Source organism: Lontra canadensis, unplaced genomic scaffold (genome assembly GCF_010015895.1).
Source record: "Lontra canadensis isolate GAN:19392208 unplaced genomic scaffold, GSC_riverotter_1.0 scaffold15, whole genome shotgun sequence".
NCBI lineage: Eukaryota > Metazoa > Chordata > Mammalia > Carnivora > Mustelidae > Lontra > Lontra canadensis.
The window spans coordinates 25,015,591-25,036,965 of NW_022631009.1; the positions used below are offsets into that span (position 1 = coordinate 25,015,591).

Genomic DNA, 21,375 nt, shown 5'->3' on the forward strand with positions numbered 1-21,375 from the left:
AATCTGTTGTCAAAAGAACTTTCTGGAAAAGAGAATGTGCCCCCACTTTTCTTCCATGTTAAGAGAGATGACTCTTAGATGGAAAGCTGAGCATGAATCATCATGTCCCTTTCTCCAAAGGCCTATATACAGGTGCTTTTATGGGTCTTAGTTTACATGGATAGGCATATATAGATTTAATTGTTGGCATTCATTCAGAAATCCCTTATCTCAAACTTAGACTGGGGCTCATTCTGTGGTTTAGTCATTGATTCAACAAGAGAAAAGTACCTCAGTTTGTTACAGGAATATCTATCTACCTATTTATTACTTGTGAGAACAAACAGAAATGTTTATGGAGGTACACTAAATATAAATGTAATAAAAACATATATATTTAATGGTTGAAGTACTAAAGAAGTTGATTTTTCACTTAAGCATATATAACAGCCCAAGCTCTACCTGGTTATTGTGTATGTGGCACAAAGAAAACTCAATTTCTCTTAAAAGAAAACTCACATACTGTGAATCCTCTCATCCATGATAGTCTGAATCAATAACTTCTTACCACACTTTAATTATCTTCAAACATTAAGACTTGAGTTCTTGCAAAAGACAAAGAGCAGTCAAAATGGTAGATTTGTGTCCTTCAAGAATGTTTAAACTAAGGATGAGCACCTCTTCCTCAGAGGGAGGGCTCTGTGCTTCGTTTCTGCAGTCAGATTGACACCCTGTCCTCAAAGTCTCTGAGCTCAGTTTCCTTTCTGTAGGATGACAATAGTACCTACCTTACAGGACTGTTGTGCTATTTAAATGAAATAAGTTGTCCAAGGTGCTTAACTTGGTACATGCTCATAAAATACTAGCTAATTAAAAAAATTTTTTTTCAACTATACAAAACTAACTCATGAGTGAGGTATCATAGGGGCATGGTGTTCTTTATGGAGATAGGATTAAATTTATATTTCTTTGATTCTCTTGCCCATCCCAGTAGTCAGTTATGATCTAACTACAGGGATTGGAAACTCAACCTGTCACACCTCACGACTGCACATTTTTGTCAGGAGAATCCTTGTCTCTGGGCTACTTTATAAATGAGCTAGTATTATAGCAAGTGTCTGGGGATTTTGTTTTGTTTTGTTTTTTGTTTTTAATCTCTGTATCTAAACCTGATGGGATGAAATCTAATTCAGATTTACCTCATACTGATTTTCTAAGGACAGAATGTGTGATTTTATTATCTTGAAAAAATGCTGATCTGTATGCTTTATAAGTCAAAATAACTATTGTATAATACATGAGGAAACCCTTTGTCAAAAATATTTAAGCCATCTTTTATGAGAAATAGTAATTCCCATCTTCCTCTTTAGGCCAGGGAAGGACCTTATGATGTTCTGACATGTGGAGGAAAGCATATTCTTCCCTTGCTTCCTCCTGGGGTTTCTGAGGTGTAAACCTGGACACCAGAGGGAATTCAGCACTGACATCCTTGCTGCCAGGCTGCTTGAGATGTCAGGGAAGCACCACCGCTAGATAGCTACCTATTCCCATGAGGGCACCTCCTTTCCTTTGACCTCCCCCAACTATCATTTTGTTCAGTGTTGGGCACTCTGGGTGGCTATGAGGGGAGCTTCCCCTTCCCTCACTCACTTCCAGGGAGTGTTGGGTGGAATGAAAGCTAGCCAGGGATAAGCTTAAACACAGGTCTCAAAATATTCCTTAGATCTCCTTTTTTCTTTAATAAGAATAATTATGGTAGTAATTTGTATTTAAATTGATCATATAGATTTAAAACTTTATAAGTCCTGTTGGCAGGGGGGCGTGCATGTATCTTGTTCATCTGACCATGAACCTATCGATACAACAAATAATCATCCTCAGTTTTGTATGTGTGTAAATCCAGATTTGCATATACCAAAAAATTGGCACATCTGTATTACAAAAGCTTAGTGAGAGACTTATATTTGTGTGTTGGGGTGGGGGACTCCCTTCCCTGCTTGTCTTCCTTCCTCCAAAATCAGTCTAAAATGCAAGACAGCAGCCTTGCTTTTATGCCTGTCTGTTTATTTCTAGCTTATTAATGGCCACTTTAATTGGGTCTCTAATTTGTCAAGAGTGCAAATCGGTCAGATCTTCCTGTGATTTTTCTAAACCGTAAAAGATGTAATTGGTGTCAGAGATTTGCGAGTGAGACCCAAAAGATGGGCATGATTGATTTGAACATTACTTGATGAACAACAGTGTGAGCAGGCTTTTTAATCTGATCTTTATTCCTATCTGGCCTTGCTTTATAATTTATGCTGATGTTAGCAATATACAGTGCAGAGGTACAATAAAGGGTGCACAGAGTATGTAGTGCTGTTTAGTCCTGGTGGTATTATGAATTCTAGTCACATCCTCTCCTGCCCACATCACCTATGATATTTGAAAACAAATTTTCTAGTCCTCTCCTCCTGCACCTTCTTTGTTCTTTGGAAATGCATAGTTCAACCTTCAAGCAGGGTAAATTACTTGAATTCAAAGCCCTTAATGCCTTCTATTTTTTTTTTTTTAAAGGATGAGAGATAACTAAGTCTTTTTAAGGTTTGCCTATCATTGCGCTTTTGCAACGGGGAGAAAAAATCGATGCTTATGTGTTGAGTTATTGAAGGTTTAGATACCTGGGATGTAGGAATTCCATGTCCTTACTCAGATAAATGGGGAAATGACAAGAGTGTCTAAAAATGCCTCTTGGAGGAATTGGAACCCAGCAGGAGAATTAATCAAGCCTTGAGGGGACCCCTGAGATGCCATGGACACTGCATGTGTGATAACTGAACACAGGCCTGTCTCTGGCCACCTCTATCCTGCAAGGGCGGTGCCTTTCTCACTCAAAACCAGACTTCCTTGGGGTAAGAGTTCGCTAGGGCTGGCGTAAGAAAGCACCACAGATGGGGGTGGCTTGAACAAAAGGAATATGTTGTCTCACAGTTCTGGAGGCTAGACAGCCAAAGTCAAGGTGTCAGCAGGGTTGGTTCCTTCTGGGGGTTACGAGGGTCTATTTGCGGCCCCTCCATTCTGCTTGTAGATGGCCATCTTCCCCCATGGGTCCGCATCATCTTCCCTCCCGGTGTGTCTGTGTCCAAATTTCTCCTCCTCGGTGGGGAGTCAGCTTGTCTCTCTCCCTCTGCCCCACTGTTCATGCTCTCTTTCTCTCTATCAAATCAGTCAATCAAATCTTTAAAAAAAAATGGGTTTCCTGGGTGGCTCAGTTGTTGAAACATTTGGCTCTTGATTTCTGCTCAGGTCATGATCACAGAGTTGTGAAACTGAGCCTGTGTTGGGCTCCACGCTGAGTGTGGAGTCTGCTTGAGATTCTCTCCCTCTGCTCCTCCTCTACTCACACTCTCTCTCCTTCAAAAAAAAAAAAAAAAAAAAAAAAGGAAAACAAAGAAAGAAAAAAGAAATTTTTTGAATTTTTGGAAGGTGTGTAATGGATAAAGTGATACCAAATGTCTTGTTATTTTTATGAATAAGAGCACAGGTGTAGAACTAGCCAGGCAGTGTGATCTAAGGCAAATTTCTCAACTTCTTTGATCCTCACCTTTTGATTTTTGCTCTCTAAGAGGCAGATGTTCCCATAGTCCCTAGCTCATAGGGTTCTCACGAGAAATCAGTAAGGTAACACAAAGAGAAGTCACAGCAGGTGCCAGACAAGTCGTTTTCAGTAAGTGTTATCTGCTTCTGTGCTGTTGTTCAGGCTGGACCCAGATGCAGGGTGCGGGAGATGTGTGTTTTGTGGGCTGTGGTGAATCAGGGCATGAGTCCGAAGCAACAAGGCCAGCAGCCCTGACTGTGTGTTTGTCAGTGGTCCACGGTTAAAATCAAGTGGTGGTGGCTTTTCAAAATTCCTTCCCCCCCCAAAAAAAACCTTTGACCTATGTTGCTGAGGCTGTGCTTGGCCTCTCAGATAGTTGCCATAGAAACTGTCTGAATTCAGTCCTTGTGCCTGAGGGAAACCCCAACAATAGCACAAATTCCTAGCAGATGGTAGTATCAACCATTTCAGGGAGTTCAGATAAAACATCACTGAATTATCTGGAAACATGCTCCAGTCCTTTTCCAAGTGGTGTTGGGGAGGAAATCTACCAAGTGCGTGTGGCTTGGTGGTTTTAGGCGGTTTCAGTTATAAGCTGTGCTTTCCCTCCAGCAACAGTATGATCCAGGATGTGACACCCATTAGTGGAATGATGTCCATGCAAAGAGGAAATAGAGGCAAGGCCTGTTTAAGAGGCTAAAATTCCCTTCAGGCATAATCCCTGCATTAGCGTGGTTTGCCCATATGCCTGGAGATAAAGGCTTTGCCTCACTGCTTCACTGGGCCGTGAGGACGTTGCCGTGAAGGCTGCTTCTTGGGTTGTCTCATTGTCAGGGCCACCGACAACCGGGGACTGTGGAGGAGACATTCTGTAGGACAATGTTCAAAGTTCTGGCAAAGCACATGGGGGTGGCAGAATGAATTTTTATTTAACAAATGCTGTTCAAAACAGGAACTCATTGAACCCCATAAATCTCACAGGGAGGCACCCTGATCATCCCTGCTTAAGGAAGAGTAGACACAAGTCCATGAGGGAGCCGGCTGGTCGAACTCCGGGGTCCGTGCTCCCAACAGTGGTACCGCACTGTAGAATGGTCTGCACATGAATCAAGGAAGCCTAGGTATGGAGGAGGAAAAAGCCATCACCACCATTTCCCCCTGGAAACCTCTCTGTGAGGGATGAGACTAACTGTAAATGACCAAATAAAGGAGAAGTGCATCGCTATGTTCACTTTTCTGATTCCTTAAAACATCCCAGATGGTGGCCTGAGCATCTGACTAAAATAAGGCATTTATTTTATTTGTATGTGTTTTTCTATCGTTCAGTATATATGTCTTTGGGAGATTAAAAGCACTGAAAAATCAGTTCCAGGAGAGATGATATGTATCAACCAGTTCTTAACCTATTTACTGCGCAGAAATCTGTTAGCGTATTTAAAAGAAAGGCGACCCTTTTCATCGACAATAAAAATCTGTGACTTTGCATCAAAACAAATCTTTAAATCTCAAATTAGATTCCTTGAACATTTTATGTTTATTCTGGAAGCTCTTAAAGACTGGGTAAATTCATAGGCTATCAACGTTAGATAATTAAAATGTTTTAGAGTTTAACAAACATCTGTTGAGGGCTTAATATACACAAGGCATCGCATGACAAGCTGTGAGAGGTTCAAAAAACTTTTTAAAATAAGGCCTCTGCCTTGAAGGATTTTGCTTTCTAGCACAGGTGATAACACAGATACATAAATAAATGTTTTTAAAAAATGCTGGTATGAGGGACTTGAGAGGAAGACACTTGTGGCTGGAAATCAGGAAAGATTTCATGAAGGAAGTAGGATTTGGTTTCTAACTCCTTGAAAGCAGACTCTGTACCCCTTATTTGGTTATCCCACAGCTTAACACAGAGAAGCTTTTTGTAATAATTCAATGCTTTTAAAATCAACGAACAAGTTGGACCTAGGAGGTAAGGTATGACAAGTAGTATGCATAGAAGTGAGGAGGGACAAGCTCAGTCCAACTTCCTGATGCAAATATTGACGGTGCATCTCTTTCAGCTGGCCCTGTGCTGGGTGGGGTGGGCAGCAAGTGTCAAAGCAGGGAGGCGGGAAGGCTCAGGGTGCAGAGTCCATCTGGGTAGACTGAAAGTTACTGAGCGTGGGGAGGGAGTGGGAGAGAAGGCTGGAAGAGTAAGTTGGGGACCAGTATTTGAAAGCTCTTGAATGCCGAGGAGTTTGAGAAGAATGAGCCCCAAATGTGCCATTAGTGTCTCTATTCCTGCTTCTCTTAGAAGCTAATCACGTGCATTTTGCAAGGTCAAAACAAAACAAAACAAAACAAAAACAAATTAGAGTGAATAATTTCTTCATTTACATATTTCATATTGCAGTATGCTAGAGCCTGGCATTGTTATTTATTTCCATGTGTCTCCATACCACATCAGCAGTTGAAAGCAGTAGAAAAATATCTTGTTTGTGTTTAAGATAATGAGCCAATTCTAAAATGATGTTTGAACACAATGACCAAATTAATTCTGTTGCAAAAGCTAATTTCTAAACATTCACAGAATTTATGAATCTGACTGTCCTTAAGGGTTTTAACCCTAGCTCTTCCTTAAAATAGTTAGAGAACCTTGGGAAAGGTTGCTTCATGGACTTAGCATGTAGAAACAATATATACATTTTACATATCTGTTTCTCTGTGCCTACATCCATATCTCTGCAGCTCCCACACTACGTACAGTAACATAGAAAGAGTTCAAAGAGGTTTGGGTCTTTGGGATCTGACAGGTCTGGCTGGAAGCAGGGCAACGTTCCTTCCTACTTATGTACTGTGCGAATCACTTAACTTTGAACCTTCGTGTCCTTCTATATAAAATAAATATAACATTTCCTAACTCATTGTTTCTGTGAGAAACTTACACGTTTATTATTGAGCAATTGGTATGTATTTTCTGTTTGAGGAAACTGAGGCATGGGGAAATTAAGTGGTATAACCATGACAGCACAGGTAGTAAAAGGCAGAGCTGGGTTTCTGGTCCAGGCTTTCTGACTCAGAATCCACTGAACATATACTCTTTGTAAAGGCCCCTCCCCGTATCTACCTCATAGCTGATATTTAATAAATGCTTATTTCTATCTTTATCTCCAGGGCATTTGTGGCATTTGTGCAGCTAAAAAGGGATGAACTTTTTCAAGTTCAAATATAAGCTATCCAAATGTAAAGAATTAAAAAATTTCAAGGACTACATTTTTAGAGTGGTTTGAATTTCAGTAACCATTTACCACTTTTTCATGCTGATTATATCAGTAAGTTAAAGGAGGGCACATTTTGCATGGAGTACTGGGTGTTATACACAAATAATGAATCTTGGAACACTACATCAAAAGCTAATGATGTATTGTATGGTGACTAACATAACATAATAAAAAAATTCAGTGTAGAAAAATGTAAAAAAAAAGAAAGAAAGAAAAAGATGAAACAGGATGGTCCTTAATCCCTAGAGATAATGAAGTGATTGGAATTTTAGTGAAATGAGTGCATTTCTCATTTTGTCGATTTTTGGTATTGTTTTGGCAGTCCAGTATTATGACAGGCAACAACCTTGCTTTATAGGCCATGTGGAAAATTTATATCAGAGCTTAAAATCAGTTAGTCATGATGTATCTCAGGGTGAAAGTTATAATTTCTAAAAAATGTGAAGCCTCCAGAAAAAAAAAATAATACTGAGCAGAAGAGAATAAGGACAGAGTTTGGATTCTTATTTAGTTGCTTTTGGAGTAATAAGAAGTACACTTTTTCCTTAGAGTATTGCCTAGTTAACAACAATGTTTAGAAGACCAAAGTCTGGCTGATGAGGTCTTTGAATGAAGGACTCTGAACATTCTTGGGTTCTTTCTGCATGAGGAATCTCATGTATTTGCAGCTTTGCATCAGAACCACTAAAATGTTAGTATCTAGTTATTCTGGCATTTGCCAAAACATATCTTTCTCATGTGTATAATAAAAGTAAAGACTATACTTCTTTTCTATCATTTAAGACCTGTAAATGGAGAAGATTATAATAAAGTGAAGCAGTTAAAGAAATGGAGTTACCGTGAGCTTCCTTTGAGATGTTGACTTGTGGGTTCCTGTGCATGAGGTATTGTGAAGCTTCTGGAAGACTGGGTTATTCCCCAAAGAGAAGAAGCTGTCTTATAACTGGATATTGTCCAGTGATCCTTTCTGGCTGGAAAGATGTGATTTTAACAGACTGGTAACTAATTGCTTTTATTCTCTGGTTTATTCACAGGAGTTTCAGTACAGAAAACTACAATGATGCAAGCCCAACTGAATTGCTTGTGTCTCCTTATGCTTTATTTGGTAAGAAGATGTTCTTTATTTAGTTACTAGAATATTTTCTGATGTTTTCTACCTCATATCAGGGAAACCGTAATTATTATGACTTAAAAAAAGTCTGTCAAAATTACATTGTATACAAAGGACCCGTAGTTTGTCCTAATGTGGTATTTACAGTGAAATGGCTACAAGCCATATGTCTATCCTTCACAGGAAGGTACTTTTTCTCAGCTCTTAAAAGCCAGTACCACTTAATGGGCCAGGTTTAAAACAAATCTAAATCATATTTAGACCTTCATGTATAGCTGAGAGAACTAGAAAGAAAAGTATACTGAAGCATGAATTAGTATTTGTATAAGTGTATTTGTATATATAGTCTATGTATGTATGTGTATATTAGTTTATTTCCCTTAATCTTGGCTTTTTTTTTTTTTTTACTTTGACCATGAAAAAGTACCACTGAAATATTAAGAAAAGCATTTTCTCTATTTTCAATCCTGTTCTGCTCTGTGCTTTTCTTCCCATATATGGTTTGGAGTTTTCTGGTCAGAGTTGTCTTTAGCCGTTTGTGGAGCCAACCCTCTCAATGACAGGCTTCTACAGGTTGGAACTGGATGGAACCTGGAGAGACCCAGCCCCCAATCTTGGGTAGATAGTGGGGTGCCAACTTTGTTTTATTCATGAGGCTCACAAAGATCATATACTTGCCCAACAATCCATTGTGTTATGAAGCAAGATTATGGGGAAGGGTTTGGTTCTCTTAGAAGGAAGTTACTAGATCCTCACACCTCAAATCTTGGCTCCTTTCTTCTGGGACCCCAAAATAACATTGAATTCTGAGTTCCTGAGAGCCCTCTAGAGCCCTCACTATTTAGAATATTTATAGAATGAAATAGAGCCAAACTCGTAAACCTAGCAGAGCCTTCCTCCTGGGGGTGGGGCAGGGAGCTACAGTTCACATTTTATGAACAAAGTGCCTCTGCACAGACCGGGGGCTCAAAGCTTGTCACTAGGACTGTATAAGGACTAGGTCAAACATCCCCTCTTGACTTCTCTCCCTTCTCATCCCTCAAATGTCCTTTCCTATCTGTATTATCACAGTGTAGTAGTGAAGTCAGTCCTGGGTACAAAACTGGCACTGCCACTTCCTAGTAATAGGAGCTTGGGTGAGTTACTTAAGCTCTGAACCTCAGTTTTCTGCCCTGTGAAATGAATCTAATAAGAGTACTTGCCTTATTGGTTGTTGTGGCAATTAAATGAGACAATGCATTTATAAAGCCCTTGGATCAGTGGCAGGCACAGTCTAAGCACTGGAAAAATATTGACTATTATTATTATTATTATTGGCTGTTACTATTATTACTATAGCATTTTACCTTTACTTTTTTTTTAAAAGTAGGCTCCACCGCCAGCATGGAGCCCAATGGGGACTTGAACTCATGACTTTGAAATCAAGATCTGAGTGGAGATCAAAAGTCAGACACTTAACTGACTGAGTCACCCAGGCGCCCCGTACTGCAGCATTTTAAATAGTCAGTGTCTACACTCATATGGACTTTGACTTCCATGAGGAGGACTATCATTTAGTCATGTTTTGTAGCCTCATTACATAGCACCATGCCAGGGGTAGGGTAGAAATTCAATACATAATTATGGACTTATATTAGGAAACAATGAGATCTAAGAGAAGATTCTGTCAAAATAATTTGATATTAGTGGGCTTATCTTGTCTGAGAATGGGACATGCGGTCCCCCCCCTGCCGATAAAAGATGGGATGTAATTTTTCCTTCTCTCTAATCTCAAGACTGTGGGACTTCTACCTAGAGAAAGAAATAGTGTCCAAAGTCCCGCTGGCAGCAAGAGCCTTGCCTGGGACCTAGCCACGTGCACAGATGTGCCTGGTGGTGGGGAGGGGGGTGTTGCTAGCTGTGGGGTGGGATCTTAGGGGCTTTAGGATGGAGTCACTTCTCTCTCCTGCCTCCACTCACCCCTGCTTCCAAGCCCTCTCATATGAAGACTGGAAGTCTAGTTGGGGCTTTCCTTCAGCATAAGGCTTTATTCAGCAGAGATAGCGATGTAAAATGATTGCCAGTCTTTTATCCCATACTCCCAGTGGCTCTCCTGTTCTTTTCTGAGCACTAGTTTCCACAGGGGTGAGAAACACTGCACGAATATATTGCAAGGGTGCTAAAGAGAAAGCGAGTGAGTGATCCGGGTTTGGGAAAGGGTGCTGAATAGGGAGGCAGAGAAATCCAGGAGAAGCCACCTACTTTAGAGTTTTGCGTGGGACTATACTTTTTCTAGAAGGAAGAAGAGTTTGGCATAAATACTTTCCAATCTCTACAGAGAAGTCTTGCTGGAGAGTGTGATGAGGACGGCTACCAGGCAGGCAGATCTGGCAGCTGTGTGTGTCCTTTGCTGGCCAGGAAGGAAGGGTAACAATGTGGCTCAGAGTTGGGGCTTGGTGGTTCAGCAGGGCTGGTTTCATCCCACATTATCTGTCTCTGCTGTGGGACTTCTCTGGAGATACTCGGAATCAGAAGAAATGATATGTGTGTGTGTGGCAGGGGTGGGGAGGTGTCTAGCCACATAGCTGTTGCACAGGAAACATTAAGAAGTGTCAGTTCCATTCCCTTGCCTTCCTTTTATCTCTTTGTGCAAGGTGGTGAGCATTATTCCTCCAACTCCTGCATGGACCCTCTTTTTTTTTTTTTTTTTTTTTTTTTTCACAAGTTCCCCCCACACCGTCCTTCCCAGTTCTGGCAGTATGACTTGATGACTCATGACACGCAGGTGCATTTTGAAATCTTTATAGCTCAGATAGCCATGTTAATGACAAGAAGGGAGATTTGCTGCCCTGTTATGAGAACTCAACTTTGAACCTTGCCACTGAGAGAGACTGACTAATGCGGGTTTCGTCTGGATGCCATCACTGACTGGTGTGATCTGCTGAATGACTGGCCCTTGCTGACGTGAGCTGAAAGCTGACGAAGGCAGTTTGCTGTTAACTAGTGGCCTCACAGGAAGGGCCATCCTTGTCTTGTACCAACCGTGGCAGTGCCTGGACATCTGTCCCCAGCTCTTGTGTCCCGCCCTCCAAAGAAGATGTGGAAGAGAAGTACAGGGAAGAAAGAGACTCCAGAGCACGATAGTCCTTAAAAGGAGTTATGAGCTAGAAGTCTATAAAATTATTTTGTTAGTTAGGAATGCTTTTGGTATAGGCAACAGGAAGTTCAACTTTGGAGCAGCTCTAGTAAGGAGAGTTCATTTTCCTCAGATAACAAGAAGCCTCAAGTGGGCAGCCCAAGGTGGGTTTTGCATTTCTGTGATATTACCAGGGACTTGAGCTTCTTTCTCTTTGCTCCCCCACTATTTGAGCTGGTTTGTCCCCTCATGGTTTCATGATGACCACCACAGCCATAGACATGAGGTCCGTTGTCTGAGCAAGAGCAACAGGGAAGGGGGTGGCAAATTCAGCCACATCTGTCCTTCTTCATTGGGAAAATAAAATCTTGACCAACCCTCCCCACCCCCCGCCCCACAGCAGCTGTCACCTTTTGTTTCATGAACCAAAACTGGGTCACTTGGCTGCCGTGATAGCTGCAGGGGAGTCTGGAAAAGAGACCTCTTGGCTTTTCAAGGGAGGGGAAACAAGCATCAGGTATGGGTGCCGAGTCCCTCATTCTAGAGGGTGTTCTCTGTGGGTGGGTCGATGGCTGGCTGAGCCCTCTGTGTGCTGCCTGTCATGTTCAGCTTCACTGTAGAGCAACAGTTGTGGTGGGAGATGGAGGGTGGCAGGAGCTGCTGTGTTAAGTTCCCCATCCTCCTGGGCTGGGAACAGTGGGAGGTGATGCCCCTGTATTCCTGCCAGGTTGTCCTGGCCATTTTTTGCTCTCTCTGGTGGGTAGTGGGGCATGGTGGCTGAGAGCACCCATAGCAGAGCCATAGGTTCGAATCCTGCTTCCCTTCTCTACCTGGGCAAATTGCTTCACCTCGTAGCATCTTAGTCTCATTGCCTGTAAAACAGAGCTAACAGTAAGAATGTGTCCCCAGGCTGTTGTTAGGATTAACTGCTTAGGACTGAGCATAGCACATACCAATTTCTCTTCTCCCTGTCCCAGCCAGCACGTACTGCTACTCCAGCCTGGATTTGGGGGTCTGCAGAGTCTGCTTGCCTATCAAGTTCAGGGGCTTTGGGCTTTAGAAACATCGTAGGGCTACTGCTTGAAGTAAACGTTTTGTTCTCTCTTTTTTTTTTTCCTTTCCTATATGAGTATAAATTGCTAATAAATGTTAAAAATGTGTTTCTTGAAGTCACAGTTTAAATTCAGATTTAGATTTGATTAAAATCTACCATGTAACAGTGTGCTGAGTAAGCACTGGGCTCAACACATCTACATATTTCTCTTCCTTATAAATTCAGTTGTTCTTGAAGTGACTGTGAACTGGCAATCTGGCCAGAAATGTTCTTATAAACTAACAGGAGTAGAGGAGAGGGGATTGAAGGAGCTGATATAAAGCCGTTGGGTATGTAGAAGGCAGAGTAGCATTGTGGGAAGATAGAAACTTCTTTTCCATCAGATCCCTGTGTGTGTGTGTGCTCCATCAGCCACTTACAGAATTTATTTTGGGCAAGTAGCTTCACTTCCATGGGCCTCACTTGTAACATGGGAGCATTAATATTCTCCCCACAGGGTGAATGCTGGAACGGTCGAATGAGGAAAATCAGCACAAGGCTCATGGCAAGCCATCTTGACATAGTAGAAGCTCAGTAATATCCCAAATCTCTTTCTACCTGTTTTGACTATATTTTGCATTGTTTTGAGCTAGGTTAGAATCATGTGTTTCGGGGCGCCTGGGTGGCTCAGTGGGTTAAAGCCTCTGCTTTCGGCTCAGGTCATGATCTCAGGGTCCTGGGATCGAGCCCCGCATCGGGCTCTCTGCTTAGCGGGGAGCCTGCTTCCCCCACTCTCTCTCTTCCTGCCTCTCCGCCTTCTTGTGATCTCTGTCTGTCAAAGAAATAAATAAAATCTTTAAAAAAAAAAAAAAAGAATCGTGTGTTTCAGGACGCCTGGGTGGCTCAGTGGGTTAAATCCTCTGCCTTCGGCTCAGGTCATGATCCCAGGGTCCTGGGATTGAGCCCCGCATCAGGCTCTCTGCTCAGCAGGGAGCCTGCTTCCTCCTCTCTCTCTGCCTACTTGTGCTGTCTGTCTGTCAAAGAAATAAATAAATAAAATCTTAAAAAAAAAAAAAAAAAAGAATCGTGTGTTTCCTGTATCAGTCCTGGAAGCAAGAGGCATGTGTCTATTCATAAGGATGGGTATGCCAATTTTCTCTTTGTCTTTCCTTTTTTTAACAGACAACTGGATATAGCCAACAGAGGAAGTTTAGTGGACCCCTGGAACCCATGACCTTCTCTATTTTTGAAGGCCAAGAAGCAAGTCAAGTCATATTCCAGGTAATGGCTCCTCTTGATCACTGTTATCTTGATTTTACAGGCTCTCACAGTGGACTTTACTCCTTAATCTACTGTATAGCAGGAAATAAAATAGAGGCATGGCAGATCTCATTATAAAGAATGATTTCAGAAGCTCAGTTAAACAGAGAGATGGGTGGCCTCGGTCTTGTGAGAGGTTGTGCATGACGTTCTCATTCAGACTTCTTTAGTTGTGTCTGGGGGGAGTGCTCCTATCCCTGGGGTGGGGAGCTTGGTCCCTCTAGGTTCTGCCTCTCCCCTAGGGTGGGAGTGGAATGGCCATCTGACTATCTGTCTGTCCAATGAGGATGCTGCTTACCACTGGAAGAAGCAGGTTCTTTGGAGTAGCCTTGGAATGGTGAGGTTTTCCTTACTCGCTCCTCTGAACCCATCCCCGGGCCCTTGCCTATGGGTTGACCATGCTGGGAGGTGGTTATCTCCTGTAGTTAGAAAACTGAGAAAAGCATCAGATTGAGGGGTGGCCTGTAGATGGGAGTAAGAGACCCCAGCTTTCAAGGACACTGAAAAAATCCTGGAAATATAATGGGGAGGGAGAAAAACATACTCCTGAATTTACTAGAAGTTTGCTGGGAAGTCCACTTGGACTTGGAATGGTTGAGGATGGTTTGATGAGCCTTTGGGGGTGTGCCCATGACCTCCACCCCAGGTACTGTGGGAGCAATGGAGGGTTGCTGGACTACCTCTTAAGGGGAATGCCTTCAGTTAATGGCCAAGCATTTGTCTTGTTGGGCAGTTCTGTGTACAGAGGAGAGACTGAAGCCTGCCTCATTCCCTTCTTTCATTTGGTACCAGGTTAGTGCCGGGGGCCCCAGAGTATGAGCTGGAGTGGTGCACATGTGCTTCTGTCCATCTAGCCCTGTAGTGTATTACAGAGGCCTTGACCTCTCCACTTAGGGAAGTCATGCACTGAGGGAATAGCCAATGCTTTGAGAGCTCTGGAGTCTGAGAGGAATTCACTTGGTGAGGAAGGGAGAGAAGAGGAGCTCAACAGAGGCACCGCATGGACACCTGCTCTGTGCTGCCAGAGGGAAAAGCACGTACTGAGGATGGGGAGTATTGAGTAGGCATTCTGTGAGCACAGGTCCACATTCTGGGGAACGGAATCCGGACCACAATGCCCCAGTCGCAAACCTCACAGACCTAGTAACTGGCTGGATAGCATGATTTCAGTCTCTGAGGATCCCATCCCTTGGGCTGCTTTTCTTCTTTTTTGGTTCTTTTTCCATTAGCCACCTTACAAAGCCTATCTCTTTTTGGCCAGAGATGATAGCCCAGTTACCATGGCTGAATGTTTCTTATTTATGGGTGAGTGTGTTGGAGTAGAGGAGTAGGAGATGAAGGGGATTTCCTTCCGAAGATCTCAGAATCTCTGCGTTAGAAAAGACCTAGGAGACTTTTGGTACCAAATGCTTGTTTTAAAAATAGGGAAACTGAGGCTTAAATAAGTTAACAGCAGAGCTGAGGTTAGAGCACACCATGCCCTGTCCATCTTTGTATGTGGAGAGGATGCAGCAAACCCAGCCATGGTAAGATGTGTTTTGAACTCCTCTTTACAGCGGTGGGGGCAGTTGTACAGATCCCCTCATTTTGCACCAGTATTCTTGCCTGGAGTTTGGGAGACACAAAGCCAGCTCATTGCCCTGTGAGACTGGTCCTTTGGTTAGTAAGAGATCTTAAAAAACAAAACAAAACAAAAGAACTAAACAGCCACAGACTTCCTTCATTGAGGATTTACAACTAACTCCAGCTCAGTATTCTTGGGGTTTCCAGATCATAAGATAGCATAATATAAATCTGAGCTAGGTCATTTTTTTCCTCTTTCTAATGAGATTTAGCTTATACATCATAACGTTTACCTTTTCAAATGCACAAATCATTGATTTTTAATATATCACAAAGATGTGCAACCATTAACACGATCTGGTTCTAGAACATTTTCATCAGCCTCAGAGTAACAGTCCCCATTTTCCTCTCTTCCTCGCCCCTGGCAAACACAAATCTACTTTCAGTACCTGTAGATTTGCTTATCTGGACATTTAATGTAAATAGAATCATACATGTGGCCTTTTGTGTATGGTTTCTTTTCCTTAGCATGTTTTCAAAGTTCATCCATATCATAGCAGGTATTAATACTTCATTCCCTTTTTGTAGCTGAATAATATTCCATTGTATGAAAATATACCACATTTCGAATAGCCATTTATCAATTGATGGACATTTCTGGCTATTCTGAATAATGCTATTATGGACAATCATGTGCAACTTTTTGTGAAGACATGTTTTCAACTCTCTTGGATATATACCTAGGAGCGGAATTGCTGGATCACAGTTAACTCAATGTTTAACTTTTTGAAGAACCGTGAAACTGTTCTTCAAAGCAACTGAACTATTTTACATTCTTGCCAGCATTGTTTACAAGTTCCAATTTCTCTACATCCTTGCCAATGCTTGTTTTTATCTGTGTTTTTTTTTAAAGATTTTATTTATTTGATAGAGATCGCAAGTAGACGGAGAGGCAGGCAGAGAGAGAGAGAGGGGGAAGCAGGCTCCCCGCCGAGCAGAGAGCCCGAAGTGGGGCTCGATCCCAGGACCCTGGGATCATGACCTGAGCCAAAGGCAGAGGCTTTAACCCACTGAGCCACCCAGGTGCCCCTTTATCTGTGTTTTTTAATTAGCTATCATCATGGGGGTAAAATAGTATTATTTTTGTCTTTGTGGTTTGGGTTTGCATTTCCCTAATGACTAATGATGTTGAGTATCTTCTCATGTGCTTAGTAATGCTATATAATTGTTTTTATATGTGGCTAGATTCAGTTTGCTAGTTGAAGATTTTTGCATTTATATTCATAAGAAATATTGGCCTGCAGTTTTATTGGGTTGTCTCCTGATTTGCATATCAGGATGATACTGTCCTCCTAGAGTGAATTGGGACATATCCTTTACTTTTTGGTAACATTTGTGAAGATTTGGTATTAATTTTTCTTTATGTGTTAAGTAGAATTTGCCAGTAAAGCCAACTGGTACTGGGCTTTCCTTTGTGTAAAGTTCTTTTGATTACTAATTCAATCTCTTGTTACAGTTTTATTCAGATTTCCTATTTATTTTTTAGTCAGTTTTGAGAGTTTCTGCCTGCCTAAGAATTCATCCATTTCACTGAGGTTGTCTCATTTGTGGGGAAATAATTACTTATATTCTCATTAATCCTTTTTAGCTCCATAAGGTTGGTGGCGATGTCCCCTTTTACATTCCCAATTTCATTTATTTTGATCTTGGTTTTTTTCTCATTTTTAATTATTGTTAAAGTTTTATTTGTTTTTTATATGTATAGAGAGAGAATGTAAGCAGGGGGATAGGCAGAGGGAGAGGGAGATTCAAGTAGACTCCTCTCTGAGTTCAGAGCCTATTGTGGGGTCTAATCTCAGGACACTGAGATCATGACCTGAGCTGAGTTGGATGCTTAACCAACTAAGCTGCTCAGGCACCCCTATATTGGAGATTTTCAATGCCCCCTAGGGTTATCTTATATCCCAGATGAACTCTTTAAGTATTTTGGTCAGCTTCTTGTTTGTGTCAACTGTTATCACTGCCTCAGGCAACTTCAATTTTAAACAATTGCTGATGATTATTTCTGACAAATTTCCCAAGAGAAAAACTGTTTGTAGTGAGTGAACTATGAGGTCAGATAAAGACAAGACCTTTGAGTAGGTGTTTCCAGGGAACTCTGGAGGTCTGATAATAACAGTTGTCTGGGGATGGGGATTTGGGGAAATTCCAAACCCTTTCTGCCCCCTCCATAGTACTATGGCTATGAAGCTGTTGGATTTCAAGGTACTGCATATCTTGAGAAAGGACAATGGAATTAGGGCAAGTCAAAGTAATCATAATGTTTGGTTCTTACTGATCATAATTTTCTTAAATAAATACTCCTTAAGTCTTGCAAGCATTTGGTTAATTTCCAAGGTTCTGAAAATGTTGATATTTATTTACAATTTATTTTTCAGTTTCTCATTGCTTTTATGGAGGAAAAGTTTTTCTTATTTTTTTATCTTTATTTTTTAAAATTTTTTAAAAGATTTTATTTATTTATTTGACAGAAATCACAAGCAGGCAGAGAAGCAGGTAGAGAGAGAGAGAGGGAAGCAGAGAGTCCGATGCGGGTCTCGATCCCAGGACCCTGAGATCATGACCTGAGCTGAAGGCAGAGGCTTTAACCCACTGAGCCACCCAGGTGCCCGTAAAGGATTTATTTTTTTGTTTATTTTTATTTTTTTTTATTTGACAGACAGAGATCACAAGAAGGTAGAGAGGCAGGCAGAGAAAGAGAGGAGGAAGTAGGCTTCCCGCTGAGCATAGAGCCCAGTGTGGGGCTTGATCCCAGGACCCTGGGATCATGACCTGAGCCAAAGGCAGAGGCTTAACCCACTCAGCCACCCAGGCGCCCCTGGAAAAGTTTTTTTCCAGATCCTCATTCCATCTTTCCCATGATATCCTTAAAACACAAAATAGTAACACTTTTATTTATTATACAAACAATATAATATCAACAAACACAAAAAAAGTATTCACCCAGTTCTACCCACTTAACACATTAACTATTATCTTACCCATATAACCATCTAACCGTATCTTACCCACTGACATGAATGCTTTTGTTACTATTACAATCATAGTTTAGATTTATTCTTACAGTCTCCTTTTGTTACTTTCCATAATATCATTTTTTCTTATGCTGCTTCATAATTTATAGAATAAACATTTTAATGATTAATGTTCTATCAACTTTATGTGCTGGAATCATTTTTTCACCTTTAGTTTTGGATCATTCAGGAGTTTTCAACTTTCCAGTATTATAAATAAGGCTACTTATACTACAAGCATGTAGTTTACAGTTTGAAAAAATATTTCTTTAGGATAAATTCTGCTTAGTGATGTTTGCTATCAAAGGTTACATTCTATACCTCAAGTGATTCCCAAAGGGAACTTTGTGTTAATTTACATTTCCTTTAATAATATGTTCTTTATATCTTTTACAACATTGGTTGTTATTGATTTTTATTTATTAATAACAATTATAAAAATGTATTAAAATTATTAATGAGGTTGAACTAACTTTTATGTCTGCTCTATTTTGTGTGAATGTTTTATTCTTGTGGTCTTAAAAGCACCATATTATTATTCCATGAGTAATTATTGACATTTTCCTCCCTTCTGAAAAAGTAACCAAGAGATTGTCATATAGAATTTTATCAAGTTAGACACTTTTAAATTGTTTTCCTTAATATTAAAATGTCTTAATCTTTGTCAAAATATTTAGAAGTATCAGATGACATTTTTTAATTTTTTATTTTTTAAAGATTTTTATTTATTTATTTGACAGAGTTCACAAGTAGGCAGAGAGGCAGGCAGAGAGAGAGGAGGAAGCAGGCTCCCTGCTGAGCAGAGAGCCCAATGCGGGGCTCCATCCCAGGACCCTGAGATCATGACCTGAGCCGAAGGCAGAGGTTTAAAACCCACTGAGCCACCCAGGCGCCCCTCAGATGACATTTTTTATCCCAACAATAAAGTTATTTCTTTTCATGTTTCTTAGAAACCAGCAATGTTAAAACTCTCAGATATTCTCAGAAAAAATCTCATCTAACTCCAGCTACAACTTAAAGCATCAATTGGCTTTTGTTAATGAATTAAATTATACCATACATTTTTTCTTGAGGGAAATGTATTTTAGAGGTTAAATACCTGAGCAGGGAGCCCAATGTGGGGCTCGATCCCAGCTCAAGAGCATGACCTGAGCAGAAGGAGATGTGTAAATGACTAAGCCACCCAGGCACCCCTAGAATGTATCACTTTAAAAGCTCAGATCCTACTTAGTGATTATACAAATGAAAACATTACCTGAAATTTGTGACATTCTACAAATTCTACAACATTGTTTTTCCTTATAACCTAATCTGATTTTTGCTTTTTCCCAGTTTAAGGCCAAATCTCCTGCTGTGAATTTCAAACTAACTGGAGAGACAGATGGCATATTTCAGATACAATCAGATGGACTTCTGTATCATAACAAAGCCTTGGATAGAGAAACAAGAGCTGTCCACAGACTCCAGGTGAATTGAGAACAGACCAAGGAACCTAACTCCAACCTCTCTGGGCACCCTTTAACGTTGTCCTGGAAGTATCACTAGCACCTTCATCTCTTTCATAGAATCCTTGAGAATCTTTCATAGAATCCATCTCTCTTGACATTAATGGCATGCATTGCAAATCTCATTTGTCCATTTTTTACCAATGATTAAGAGATACCCTTCGGGTATGGCAAAGATACCCTCTTCTTCAGGCTTTTTAATCAGAGTAACCCAATTTGAATTGCCAAAGCCCTCAGATGGCATTGCTTGTTCAAGTATGGCCATGATCAAGCACTTGGATCAAACCAAGCCAACACTTCTCTGATATGTCAGTGGTATCTCCCTGTGGCTATTGTGTGGGCTTTAGTCCCACAGAGAAAGCAGCATCAGTATGGGGATGGAGGTCCTGGGGGTCTTGCAAGAAGCAGAAATATCCAATGTTCAGAGACTCTAACTAAAGAGAACTTCTCCCTCTTTGTCCTCCTTAGTTTTTCATGGTAGACATCTGAATACACAGGAATGGTAGGGAGCTAATCGTAGAAAAAAAGGAGCAAACAAAACTTTCCATCTCGTAACTTCTGTTGGCTTTGCAGGTTGGCCACTAAAATGGACATGGCACTTCCATAGCCTTCCATAGTCAAAATGTTCTTATTTCACTATTTAGAAAAGAAGCATGTCCAGTGTCTAGCATACCATACTGCTGGAAAAACACAGCCATGATTAGCAGAGTTTAACTGATTGGGTCCCTGTTTTAGTAACTCCCAATATGGGGCTTTTATGGATGTCTTTCTCCCCTACGGTCACCAGGTTATTGGATCTTTGGCTCTAATTTCCTTCAACTGGCTTTTTGGTTTGTGATAGGAAGTTCAGACTTATATAGGTGGTGTTCTTTTCCTTTCTACACCAGGTCTCAACCCTGGATGCTCAAGGAGCTACAGTGGAGGGCCCAGTTCCCATCACCATAGAAGTGAAGGACATCAATGACAATCGACCCATGTTTCTCCAGCAAAAGTATGAAGGCTCAGTCAGACAGAATTCTCGTCCAGGTAAAAGACAGGAGTCTGGAGCTATGTATGGAAAGGTGGAAGGATTTCAGGCAGAAGAGCAGATATGTATGGCTAAAAGCTGCAGCATCACTCATTTAGCACTTCCTGTCATACTTAAATTTCACAGCAGTCCCCTAGGAGTTATTATCTTCATTGCTCTAAGACATGGTTTCTCAGCTTTGGCCCTATTGACATCTTGGGACCAGTAAGTCTCTTTTTGTCAGGGGCTGTTCTGTGCATTGTAGGATGTTTAACAACTTCCCTGACATCTACTCACCAGATGCAACAACAAAAATGCCTTCAGACATTGCCAAATGTTACCCGGGGGGGAAAAATCACCCCAGCTGAGAACTATGATTCTAGAACGAGCTTTAGAACACCTTAGAGCTCTAGGACACTCAAGAATACTCTGGAAAGGTGAGCTCACTCTCCAAAATTCTCTCAGAAATCTTCATGCTCCTGGTCACTTTGGGCTCCCAGTTCCTTTTCTTCTCTTACTTACAACTCCTACATACAGCTCATCCTTTCACTTTGCTTCTACCCTTCATTTCCATAAAAACCATAGGTGTGTGACTCTATTGAAGATTTGGGGAGATGAAGGAGCATTATGTTATAATATGAATATGAAGAAAACAAATGTGAATATCAGACTGCAGAGTTCTCAGAAATGCTCTTGGCCATTTCTACGAACTCACTGTCAAATTTCCTTCTATGTTACTTCATCTTCTCTCTCTCTCTCTTCAATGTCCACTTCTAGTAACTCAGGAAGAAAATTCCTTCTACTTTATTATGCAGAGCATCTCTGTTCCTGAGTTTAC

The 21,375-nt window shown here is 41.1% G+C and overlaps 1 protein-coding gene across 4 annotated transcripts in view; it reads left to right on the forward strand.

Moving 5' to 3' along the window:
• The window catches only part of CDH17 (cadherin 17), a 74,079-nt gene that overhangs the window by 13,523 nt on the left and 39,181 nt on the right, over positions 1-21,375 (forward strand). For 3 of the 4 annotated variants that reach the window (XM_032858705.1, XM_032858701.1, XM_032858702.1), the window contains exons 2-5: positions 7,845-7,915; positions 13,252-13,350; positions 19,359-19,493; positions 20,419-20,557. In XM_032858705.1, coding sequence (XP_032714596.1) covers positions 7,868-7,915; positions 13,252-13,350; positions 19,359-19,493; positions 20,419-20,557 — 421 coding nt within the window. In that variant the 5' untranslated portion in view covers positions 7,845-7,867. Of the gene's footprint in view, positions 1-7,476; positions 7,502-7,844; positions 7,916-13,251; positions 13,351-19,358; positions 19,494-20,418; positions 20,558-21,375 lie in introns of those variants that run through there. The other variant, XM_032858704.1, reaches the window with a different exon arrangement.